A 12,200-nucleotide genomic window follows, 5' to 3' on the forward strand; every position below is an offset into this window, starting at 1 on the left:
TTGGCTCCAGACTCCATGGACTAGACCTCCATTGGGGCTGTTGGTGTGTGGAGGATGTCCATTTGGGAGGAAGGGGTGCATTGTACTGCACCTGCCCGTAGGTAACTGAGCAGGGCCTGTAAAGAAGGATTTCTTTGCAAAGGGTACAGCCCTGTGCCTATGCCTATTTGTCTGGTACCCAGCTGTCCTCTGAGGTGGGTGGAGTTATACAACCCTCCACCCCCTTACCAGAAAACCCAGACCAAGAAGCAGGAAAGCCAGCCCAAGGTCATACAGCATGCAGGGTAGTCTGGACGTATGGTGGGCCCTTTGAGCCACATCCAGGGATGTGGTGACCTGTGGAACATGGGTAGTGTCGAGGTAGAAGCAGATGACTGAGGCTTGAAAGTTGTCTCTAGATAAATGGACAGTCAGTGTTCTGGGCAGAGCTGCTTGGGAGGAGGTTTTCTTCCACCACTCTGCCATGAAGGCCCCAAGAGTGCCTCTGCTGCTGTGTGCCAGGAAATGCTATGGGTGCCCTTAGGGTACAACTGAACAGCCCCCCCCCCCCGAGCCCCTTGGAGATTTCTGGGGGGCTGCTTTATGGGAGCTGTCCAGGCCGAGTGTCACTGCCCTATTTATGAAGCAGTCCAGGAGCTTCTAGAAATGCATTTGGATGAGTCTCAGGGCTCCTGGCATGCGAGGACCCCCATGCCTGCCTGGCCTTGTCCTTCAGGCTTTTCCCCAACTGGCTGTGCCTCCTTCACCCAGGCTGTGTCCTCCATTCATCCTTCCTGCTCACCACCAAGTCCCAGCTCCAGAAAGCCACCTTCCTTCCCCTGTGTGTACCCAGAGCTATCCGGGTTCTCTTGGGTATCATGCTAGTCCTCATGTTCTCAGGCTCTTATTATCTGTGTCTGTGGTGTCATCATTGCACTCATGGTGCCTGCCCCCCCCAGACACACCCACAGCAGTCACAGAGGATAACGTGCCAACACCAGTGGCAGAAGGCCTGGCCCTGGCTGGGGAGATGTGTGGGCCCAGAGGCCTGATGACCTAGTGGTCAGAGATTCAGACCTCCGGGTTTCAGTCCATGCTCATGCCACTCTGGGATGCTAGCTGACCTTGCGCAGCTGCCCGTCTTCTTGGCCTAGTGGCATCTATGAAGTGGAGCTCACAGACTCATCTTTTTAGTTCTTGTGATGGTTAAGTGGGTTAAATACACGGAAAGTTCTCACCTCGTTGCCTGGCATATAGTGAGCACTCAACAATGGTTAACTACTTTTTTAGAAAAGTAATTTTTTGGATTCAGTAATCCATATGGTTGATGATGCACAATTCAGAGATGTTCCAGAAGGTGTAATGATTTTTCCTCCCAACAGACCCCGGTCTCCATGGGCTCGATTTTGTTGTTTTTTTCCTTCAGTTGTAAAACATACATTTCTGCACCTTTTGTTTTCCTCAGTACATCAGATGGAAGTTCCATGTCAGGAGATAAAATGCTTTTTTTTTTTACTCCACAATAGTGTGGATGGGCCCTAATATATTTTAATTATCCCCCAATGGCCTTTAAAGTTCTTTAGATCTGAGCTATTCTTTTTTTTTTTTAATTGTCACCTGAGGATATTTTTTTCATTGCTTTTCAGAGAGAGTGGAAAGGGGAGAGAGAGAGAGAGAAACATCGATTGGTTGCTTCATGCATGCACCCTGACTGGGGCCAGGGATTGAGCTTGCAACCGAGGATAGATGCCCTTGGCTGGAATTGAACCTGGACCCGTCAGTCTGAGGATTGATGCTCTAACCACTGAACCAAACAGGCCAGGGCAGATCTGAGCTATTCTTACTGGGAAACTAACAAGGCTGTAATGATTTTGTGGGCAAATTTTAATGGAGTGCCCATGGACAAACAATAGTGAGGTAAGGCCTGGGGAGGGGGTGGAAGCAGGATGGAGGAGGCCAATGGGGGGGCAAAATGGGACATCTGTAATACTTTCAACAATAAAGATAAATTAAAATTTTTTTAATGTAGTGTTCTCTATACTTCCTAAGTCTTTTAAAAAAAAATTTTTTTTTATTGATTGATTTTTAGAAAGAGAGAGGAAGGGAGAGGGAGAAAAAAAACATCAATTTGTTGTTCCACTGATTTATGCATTCATTGTATGTGCCCTGATGGGGGATTGAACCTGCAACCTTGGCATATTGGACGATGCTTTAACCAACTGAGCTACATTGTCAGGGCCTTTGTACTTCCGTGAGTCGTGAGCATGTCCTCCTGGTCTTCTTTATTTAACTTAGATACAGGAGCTCACCCAATCTTGTGTACACCTTGACTTTTAAAATAAATGCATGCGCACCTAGGTAATCACTGGACAGATCAAGACAGAGGATGCTGTCGTCATCCCAGAAAGTTCCCTCATTCCTCTTCCAGTCAGTTACCCCAGAGGGAACCAACTGCTCTGATTTCTTTCAGCAGAGACTAGTTTTGCCTGTTCAAGTTCAAATCTACTCTGTGACTCAGCAGGTGAAACAAGGGCATATGTCAACAAAAGGCATGTGTGAGAATGTTCATAGCTTTATTTTGTCCCTGAACTGAAATGACCCCAAATAACCTATTACCTAGTGAATGGGTAAACAAACTGGTCCATTCCTGCATGGGTCAACGATGAAAAGGAACTGCCTCCTCTGGCGTTCTCCAGAGTGCCAACAGGGGTTCCCAGCATAAGGAGGGTGCCCCTGAGACACTGTGGTTGTCACAGTGTTGGGGAGCAAGGTGGCACCAATGACACTAGGCTGGGAACTCAGGGACGCTGTTGTCTTTCCATATAAGACACACCTGTCCATTCCCAATTGTCCTATGTCCTGCACATATTTCAGATAATCCAAATGTTGATGTAGGTACAAACCTTGTTTGACATTCTCTGAGCATAGAACCTTTCTCCATCTTACATGAAACAAGGGTCCTTTGAATCTCTTTAAAAGTCTCTGAAAATGCCACTTCTATTCCATTGCCTGCTTGGATCTCTTCTCCTTTGCTTTCCTTCCTTAATGTTTCACGGTGGCTTCTGGTCTTCCCATTCTGCATAAATCCACATGTAATAGTGTAAGTCAGTACAGGTAGTGCCTGAGTATTTCTGTAGTTAAATACATAGCTTTTTTTTTTTTTTTTTTAATTAAACAGCTACACTGAGGAATCATTTACATGCTAGGAAATTCATCCATTTCAAATGCAGTGATTTTTAGTAAATTTACAGTAAATATTAGCAAACATCACCACAGTACAGTTTTAGAACATTTTCATCACCCCAGGAAGCTCCCTTCTCTGTTTTCCACCCCTGGGCAACCACTGATTCACTTGGGACATGAAACACATCATATTTTGTCATCAACTACTTTTAGCCTTTATATCATACATATGGCATTATATTAATTTAAAACATGTATGTAGGAAATGTACTGATCTCTTTGGGTCTGGAGGAGATGGTTCAAATATTTGTTAAGGAAAGGGCCCTTTGGGTGTGTTGGGGCTGGAGCACAGCCAGCCAGAGGGAAGCGGTTCTGTTTGTTACCAACCTTCCATCCAGTCCCTCCCATGTGCCCCACTCCTGCCTCAGGACCCTCCAAGGCCAGAGCTTTTGCCAGTGCCCTGCTGGGGTTGGTGTCTTTGCTGAGGTCACCCAAAATGCAAGAGGGGATTGCGCCACCACGTGTGGTCACACTTCCTGTCCTGCACACTGGCCTCCTGAGTAATTGCTGTTCCTTTCCCCTCCCACAGGGACTTCCTTCCCCGTGGTTCAGGAATCGTCACCCGGCGGCCTCTCATTCTGCAGCTCATCTTCTCAAAAACAGGTACGGTGGGATGAGTCAGCTATAGCTGGAAATGAACAGGGTCGCTGTTTCCGTCAGGAGCCAGGAGGTTTATGATGGAGTCTCTGATGGCTGGGCTGTTGTTTGGGTTTGAGTTCATGTTTTCCATGTGTGCAGGGAAGTTGAAGGCACAGTTCACTGAACACCCACACCCACCCCAGCATCCTTAGCTATGCCAGGCTGCCGGGTGCCATAGGTGCTTGCCATATAGTAGATAACATGTTTTTGCTGATTGCTTTCAAAATCAGTAGCAGACATTGTGACACTTCAACCCCAAATGCTTCAGTGCCCTGCCCCTTGCAATAGGGCCATTCTCCTGCAGTCACAGACCACACCCAAGAAAAGGAATCAGTCCTGCATGTTATTTAATGTCCAGTCCATATGTATTGCCAGTGGTCCTCCAAACATCTTCCCTGGCTGATTTACAGCTGCTCTGATCAAGCCCTTGCTACACTCCATTGTCATGTTTCCTGTTTGCATTAGAGCAGCATCCCTGCCATTTCTTCTTTAATTCCAACAACTTTTGGGAGAGACCCGGGGAAATTTTCTTTCTTTTTTTTTGAATTTCAGTTTCTTAAATTTAATAAAGAATCTTCTGCATGTATGCCCTAGCTGGTTTGCTCGGTGGTTTGAGCATTGGCCCTCAGACTGACGGGTCCCGGGTTTGATTCCAGCCAAGGGCATGTACCTTGGTTGCAGGCTCGGTCTCCAGCCCTGGCCAGGGCACGTGCGGGAGGCAAATCAATGTGCCTCTCTTACATCGATGTTTCTCTCTCTCTATCCCTCTCTTCCTCCCTCCCTCTCTTTCATTCTCTCTGAAAAACCATGGAAAAACCCTTGAGTGAGGGTTAGGGGAGAAAAAAGAATCTTCCACGTGTAGATTTTTTTCCTTTCCTCCCCTTGCTGGCCTCAGTTTACTTCCAGTCGTCCCATACAAGTCTGACTTGGCATGGGCATGTCTGCCAGCTTGAAACTCACTTGGGCCTCCTTGGAAAGCATCTCAGTTCAGAAGGTGGACTGGGAGAGGGGAGCCATCAGGGGTGGTTCCTCTCTTCTCTTTAGAGCCCCTAGGAGTCTCCATGCAGACTCTTATGCTGCTTCCCCACTGACCTGGAGTGTCAGCCCTGGCCAGTTTAGCACGGAAAAGACAACACAGACACTCTTTTAGAGATGGGAAAACTGACTGAGGCTTAGCCAAATTACTTGCCTTCCTAGTGGGCTCCAGATATGAAATTTGAGGTTAGACCTCAGACCAGGCTTTTAGCTGTGCCCCAGTCTCACCCTACTCATTTGCCGTGGGAGGGAGTGACTTCAATGAGAGGCTGCATCGGACTGGACCAGCACCTCTTTGTGAGCTGCCTGTCATGGGCCACTGGTAAGTCAATGGGCTGCGTCCTCTGGGTTCAGCTGTCCATTCAGCTGTGCCAGGACAGGCAGCTGCAGAGCAGCAGGTTTCAGAGCCCACACAGATCAGTCACAGAGGCCTTCGCCTATTGGGTTTCTGCTTCCCATTTTGCAGGTTGTTGAGGTAGAGGGGTGATAATCTGCATTTTAATGACTTCCCAGGATAGTGCTCATGCTTCTGGCCCCTGGCCATACTGGGAAAACTTCTGACCCTGTGGGTAGGAGCTGGGAGCTAAGACTGCCCAGGTTCAGATCCTGGCTCTGCAACTTACTGGCTCTCTGGCCCCTGGGAGGGACTGCTGCTCACAACCATGTTTCCTGTCTGGACAGTGGAGATAATAATAGCACCCCCTTTGTCCTTTGTGGTGAAGACCATGTTATTTAATATAGGTACATCCTTAGAACAGCACTGTGTAGTGCTGACCCAACAGCTGCAATGTTTTGCTTGCTGCCAGCCTGTTTGGGGACAGCTTGCTGGGAGAACAGGTGGGCTGGCTCCCTGACTGGAAGGTCAGGGCCAAGTCATGGTGGAAGGGCTCCCTCATCACCTCCACAGTGGCTGTCACCCAGCAGTGGTTCACTGAGCATGTACTCTGTACCACAGGCTGGTCCAGGGCTGGGGTACCGAGGTGAGCAGGATCAGGACCTACCACCTGCCCTCCTGGCACTCCTATTAGTGCTGGGGGACAGATGAGGAAGACTTGGGAGGGGAACCAAGAAGGAGACAGACAGGCATGGCCCTCATCAAATGGAAGTGTGTGTGGTAGGGGGAGAGTGGGACGTCACAGGGCTTTTCCAAAGAAGTGATGTGTGAGTTGAGGCTGACAAGTATAGTGGGTGTGTTGGGGAAGGGGGAACTCTCCTTCCCAGAACAGAGTATTCTGAGGACCATGAGGCCATGGTGCCCAGAGTGGTCTGTTGGAGGAACTGAAATTCCTTCTGCAGGGAAGGAGAAGCGCATGACGAGCAGTGGCCCTGTGGGAGCACCAAGGCAGGAACTGAGGGTGCATATCTGCTCAGTGCCTGACCCAGATAAATGTTGAAATCTTCATTCCTATCATCCCCATTTCGCAGAGGACTGAACTTAGACTTCTGAGCAGAAGCCACCTTCCTGAGGGCACACTGGAAGGTTATCTTGAAAGCCCCATTTTACATTCACTCTTGAGGAGTGTGGCTTTAGACCAAGGTGTGACTTGACCAGATTCTGTAGCTGCTTAGGATGAAGAGACTAGAGGGGCCAGCTCAGGGGCAGGGCACCCAAGAGGAGGATGCGGGAGCAGGTACTGAGGGGCAGGTAGGGACAGGGTGGCAGCCGTGGAGATGGAGATGTAGTTGGATCTTGTTGGGTTGGGGTGTAGGTAGGGTGTGGGGTAGAGGAGCCCTGGTGTCCCACATGGGAGTGACCTTTACTTTGTCCCAGCTTGCATAACCCCCCTCCCCCACCTGATTACAGCATTCCAGGCCTCTTAATGACCCAAGTAGATGTGTGGCCACTTTGTGCTGGGCCTGGTTCAGATACCATCAAGGCAGTGTGAGTCCTCTGAGAGTCCTAGCTCTCCCTGAGCCCAGCCAGGCTGAGAGGGGAAAGCACAGGGCATTTGGGAGAGTATATAGGGTGCTGGCTCTACTTTGGGCCAGAGGCCCAGGGAGAACACTCTAGGCAGGGTTAGCAGTGTGTGTGAAGCTGTGAAGTGAGTCTGGGGTGGGGCCAGGAGGCAGGTGGCACAGCCCATCGGGGTGGTGATGGATTTGGGCAGTGGGAGCCTGAGTGGCACCCAGGGTGGGGAAAGCAGCTTAGCCCACTGGCTGCTTTGTGGAGGAGGGACAGGAGTATGGGCTGGGAGCTCAGGGAGAGGTTAGCCTGGCAAGAAGTGATGGGGCCTGGCCCAGGGTTGTGCCTTGGGCCTGAAGGGCAGTCTAGAGTGACCTCGAGGTGGGTATGCCACTGAAACACCAAACAGCAGAGGCCCTGGGGCTGGAGGAGGCAGTTGAGAGGTGGGACACTCCACTAATATGAGGGAGGAAGCTCAGTGCAGTGTGAGACTAAGTGATGGCTGGGGCTCCTGGGGTTCTCTACGGCTACAGGGGCTGTGTTCCTAGAGATTGAACTTTTGTCCCGCTGACTCTCTGGGACATGACTTGGGAGCCAGGCTGCTACACTTTACTATCTGGGGCCTCAGGCAAGTAGCTTCCGTCTCTTGTGCCTCGGCTTCCTCATCTGTAAAATGGGGTGAGAGTGCTGCCCTGGCACCCCATGTGGCTGTGGTGTGGCTCTAAGCCTGGGCATCATTCCTCCCTTCTGACTCCTGTGACATCCATGGTGCTCAGCTTCTCCTTGTCCAGACTGGTCTCAGTGAGCCATTACTTTTAATCAGCTTAGGTTGAAACATACCTCAGACTACAGCCACCAGGAAGTTTGGTGGGTCATGGGTGAACCCTGCTCCTTGGGAACCATCCCTGGGCCTTCTAAATCCTAGGTGCTAGGGACTGTTCTTGTGTGGAATGTGATTGATCTGGGCCTCCTGAGCCTCCCCTCCCAGCCTTGACCTTGCCAGGCAGAGGAACCAGAGTGGGGATGTCAGGACTTGGTTCCTAACCTCCCTCCTGTGGCTTCATGGTCCTGACCAGGCCCTGCTGGCCCTGGGACCTTACCTCCTCTTGGTCACCAGCTGCAGCCACAATCTCCCTCCTCATCCTCAAGCTCAGCTCATTTGTGTCTGTCTCCGGGCCCTCACCCTCACTGTGCTCCATGCCTGGAACACCCTGTACCATCCTCCTCCTCCTGCCTCCCTAGGGGAGCCCTACCCCCACCCCACCCTCCAGTCACTGCTACCATACTTCCTCTGCTGCTGCATTTCCTCTGCAGCCCATGTTATGTGATGTCATCCTTTTCTTTGATTTTCTTAATGGTCTCTCTCTGGCCCTGCTCCAGCACCAGTGGCATGAGAGCAGGGACGCTGGTCTGCTTTGTCCATTGCCCCCCTCCCCCCGTGCCCCTGTGCCAAGCACAGGGCCTGGCACCTAGTAGTTACTCCATCAGTATTGGCCAGGTGCCTAGGCATGCTCTAAGGCCTGTTGCTGTGCCCCTTCTCTTCCATGGGCAGGGCTATCTGACTGTGCTGCACCTTTCCCCCCAGCCAGGCTCTGGCAGGGCTCTTTCTATAAAGCCTATAGACTCTGCAGCAGATAGGTGTGCACCTTGTGTCTCCATGAGGAAACCAAGCTGAGAACTGGTGGGAGTCGGCCTGGGGACTGGCCGAGTTGCCAGCCAGGGCTGTCACCTTCTCCAATGTGTGTGTTTTTTCCCATACCACCAAGCAGTTCTCCCAATTTTAAGTGGACACTTTCCAGGTGTCCTACAACTTAACTCAGTTCTGACATTACCTACTTGGTGGTAGCTTCAGATCCTACAGGTTAAGGGCTTAGTCTCACAAAACTGTTACCCCACCATCACCTTTAGACACCAGTTGCAAGTCTAGATTGTCACCTGTGCTTTGACTGACTAGCTGTAGATCAGAGGTTCCAGTGACCCCCTCCTTAAGTTTCTAGAGTGGCTCACAGAACTCAGAAAACTATGTTACTCACTAGATTTTCAGTTTATTAGAAAAGGAGATAAATCTGGAGTAGCCAGATGGAAGAGATGCACAGGGCACAGTTTGGGGAAGTGGCTTGGAGCTCCCATGAGCTTTCTCAACACCTACATGTGTTCACTAACCCAGAAGCTCTCCAAATCCATTCTTTGGGTTTTTGTGGAAGCTTCATCATGTAGGCATGAATGATTAAATCCTTCCTCATTGATGGTTGATTCAATCTCCAGCCTCTCTTCCTTCCCAGGAGGTCGGGGGTGGGACTGAAAGTTCCAATTCTCTAATCACATGGTTGGTTTCCCTTGACATAAACTCAGGTGTGGTTGAAAGGGGCTTGTTATACATAGAGATTCCTTTATGGTTCTTATCACTTAGGACTTTCCAAGGATTTTAGGAGCTCTGTGCCAGGAATGGAGGGAAGACCAAATATTTCTTATTATGAATCATGATATCACAGCTTCCTAGTGGCAATGTGCCATAGACTGGGAGCTGTTCTCAGCTTGTCTCAAGTCAGAGGGATCTTGAGGACCAAACGAACTTGGGAGATGCCACGTGTTTTGGCCCTTGGTTGACTAAAGGCTCTGAAAAGTCCCTGGAGATCAGATCCAAGTCTCTGGAGATTGGATCTGTTCTACTCTGTGGTACTCAGGATCTCCCAAGTGAGTTTGATCCCATGCCGTTCCTCCTGGGCCATGTCAACCAGACCAACATTCCTGTCAGTGCCAGGTATGGAGAAGGCAGACCCCATCTCCTGCTGCCAGGGGGTCAGCCTCATGGTTTTGCTGGATTCAGAATGGAGAAGGGTTGGGATCTAAGGCATGAAAATTAGAGCAGAGCCCCTCCGTGCAGAACACTGAGACTGACAGCTTTGCAAGTGTCCCAAGTCTGGCAACTAAGCTATTTGTGTGTTCCTATGAGCCCAGTACTGTGGATTTCATTGCTTTCTTACGTCGCACCAGCACTGGGTTCTATGTTATTTCATTATGTGGAAACTGAGGCCCTGATAGATGGGTGTGGCTAGGTAGACCTCCCTCCCTCCCTCTCTCCTGTCACCTCCCCAAATCCTGAGGGGGCAGAACTGAAGGCAGGTTGTTCTAGCAAGACATTTCACAATTCTTAAGAAATACCCAAACAAAGCAAAAAAAAAAAAAGGAAGAATAAAAGAGAAAAGAAAAAAAGAGAAACAAAAGAAATGCCAGCAGTCACGTGACCTGCTCTGCCTTTGGGGTAGGGAGGGTGATCTTATCACCTTGCTTTTATGAGGTGATGTCCTCCCAGACTACAGCACCTAATGCTTTGTAATAGGCTGCTCAATAAAGTTTTATTAAGCAGCTGTTCTGTATCAGGCACCAGGGAGAGCATGACCAAAACCAAATCCTTCACAGTCCCTCTCTCACAACTCCAGCTCTATCAGGGGACATTGGGAGGAGTGCCGTGCAGGAGAGGACAAAGGGGGCAGGACAGGGGTGCTGCTGGCATCGGGTGGTCAGGGTGGGCCTCCCAGAGCATGGTGTTTAGAGTTGAGACCTGAAGGAGGCAGGGAACAAGTTCTGGGGGGAGAGCAGAACCTCCTTCTAGCAAAGTATCTGCTCACTGACCCCACAATTAGGACGAAGCGGGAAGCCTTGTGGTAGACGATGGTGGCTGGCTCCTTTGGGTTGGCAGTGTGACTGCTGGACAAGGGCCTACTTTATTCCTTTATTCCTGCTGTGCTCCAGGCTCTGGGCTGGGTCCCGTGGAGCCCCGAGGCCTGATTACACATGCTGACCCTCCTCTCAGGGAAGCACACTTGGCTAGAAGTGTAGGGGTGTTTGTGTGGCTGTTGAAATCCTGTGGCTGGAGCTGGGAACCGGAGGGACTGGCTTTGTTATCTGTGCAGAAGGAAGAGAAGATTTGAAAACGCTGCAGCTGGGCTGGGGATGGGCGCAGCTCTCCAGTGGGGACTGTTGCTGGCAGACTGGGCAGTAGCTCAGCCCTGGCTGCTGGGGATGAATTGAGAGGGAGCTCTTCAGGAATTGCAGGTGATGAGAGTCCTAAAGCCTCTTAGGACTTTAGGGAGCTCTTCAGGAATTGCAGGTGATGAGAGTCCTTGAGGCCATGAATAGTTAAGTCATCTCCAGCATTTGAACACATACAGGGCTGCGGAGGCCCAGGCTAACCCCTCTTGTCTATTTCTCCTGTTTTTATTTTCCTCATGGTGAAACCAAGGTACAGAGAGTGAGCCTGGACAGGAGGCAGGCCTCTCCCTCCCTTGTCATCTCCCCTAGGTCCAGAGCATCCTCAAGGCATGGGGAAAGGTTGCCACTTTAGAGAGATGAAGCGGGCATGGGCTCTCTGCCTACCCCTGCCCTTACCTGCCTCCTTCAGATGGACTGGGGTTGGGGTCAGGCAGGCCATCGCTCTCAGTTCCTAGTATTTTGGGCCTCTGTCAGACCTGCTGTGACATGCTGCTGTAGTGTCTATCTTCCTCATCAGACCAAGAGCCTCTCAGGGCTGGGCCTATGTCGTTAAGTAGTGCTTTGGGAAGGATGGAGGGAGGGAAAGGCAGCAGGTGGTCCTCCCAGACCTTTTCCTGTTCCAGACTCCTATATATCCAGCTTGGTGGCTTTGGGGGTGCTGGGCCACCCTGAAGAAGCTAAAGCAGGAGCCATATTCTGGCAGAATCATTCAGTCAGATATATAATTACTGAGCACCAACTGTGTGCCCTGAGGGAGCCCCGGGGACACAGTGCATGACACAGATTCAGATCCCTGCCCTGTGGGGTGGACCTTCCACCTGGGAACCAGAGAAAATACGGAGGATGAGAGGGTAAGTGGTATTAGAGTGCTTGGAGGATAGAATATGAAAAAGGGTAAGGCGTTGAAGGCAGAAAGAGACTAGAGAGATCTGTCATTTCAGTTGGGGCCAGGGAAGGCCTCACAGAGGAAGTAACACCTGACCAAGGGGAGGTGCCCAGAATGTGCCTGCAAGCAGAGAGGAGAGCCCTGAGGCAGGAGCAGGCCTGGAGTTATGAGCAGGGAACCCAGCATGACTGGAGAAGGAGTGAGTTGAGGTCAGAAGTTGGGGGGAAGGAAATTTTGTAGGGCCTTACAGGATGTGGTAAAGACTTTGGCTTTTACTCGGATGAGGTGGGAGCCATGGAGGGTTCTGAGGAGAGGAAGGCCCAGGTTTGGCTTTAAGAGGGTCAGTGCTATGGGGAGAAAGCACGCTTGGTGATTGGTATGACCCTGGAATGTAGCACATGGTTCCAAAATGACAAGGAGCCCAGTAAAGAAGGCAGGTGGTGAGCCCTGGCCGGGTGGCTCAGTTGGTTGGAGCATCATCCCGTACACCAAAAGCTTGTGGGTTGGATTTCCAATCAGGGC

General features: G+C 50.6%; 1 protein-coding gene across 5 annotated transcripts in view; it reads left to right on the forward strand.

The window, feature by feature from the left end:
* DNM2 (dynamin 2) overlaps positions 1 to 12,200 on the forward strand; it is a 79,465-nt gene that overhangs the window by 21,512 nt on the left and 45,753 nt on the right. For all 5 annotated transcript variants that reach the window (XM_087816723.1, XM_016207919.2, XM_087816722.1 and 2 more), the window contains exon 2: positions 3,752 to 3,825. In XM_087816723.1, the coding sequence (XP_087672849.1) occupies positions 3,752 to 3,825 (74 nt within the window). The remainder of the gene's footprint in view (positions 1 to 3,751; positions 3,826 to 12,200) is intronic.

The sequence above is a fragment of the Miniopterus natalensis genome, chromosome 4 (genome assembly GCF_054644295.1).
Source record: "Miniopterus natalensis isolate mMinNat1 chromosome 4, mMinNat1.hap1, whole genome shotgun sequence".
NCBI classification, from domain to species: Eukaryota; Metazoa; Chordata; class Mammalia; order Chiroptera; family Miniopteridae; genus Miniopterus; species Miniopterus natalensis.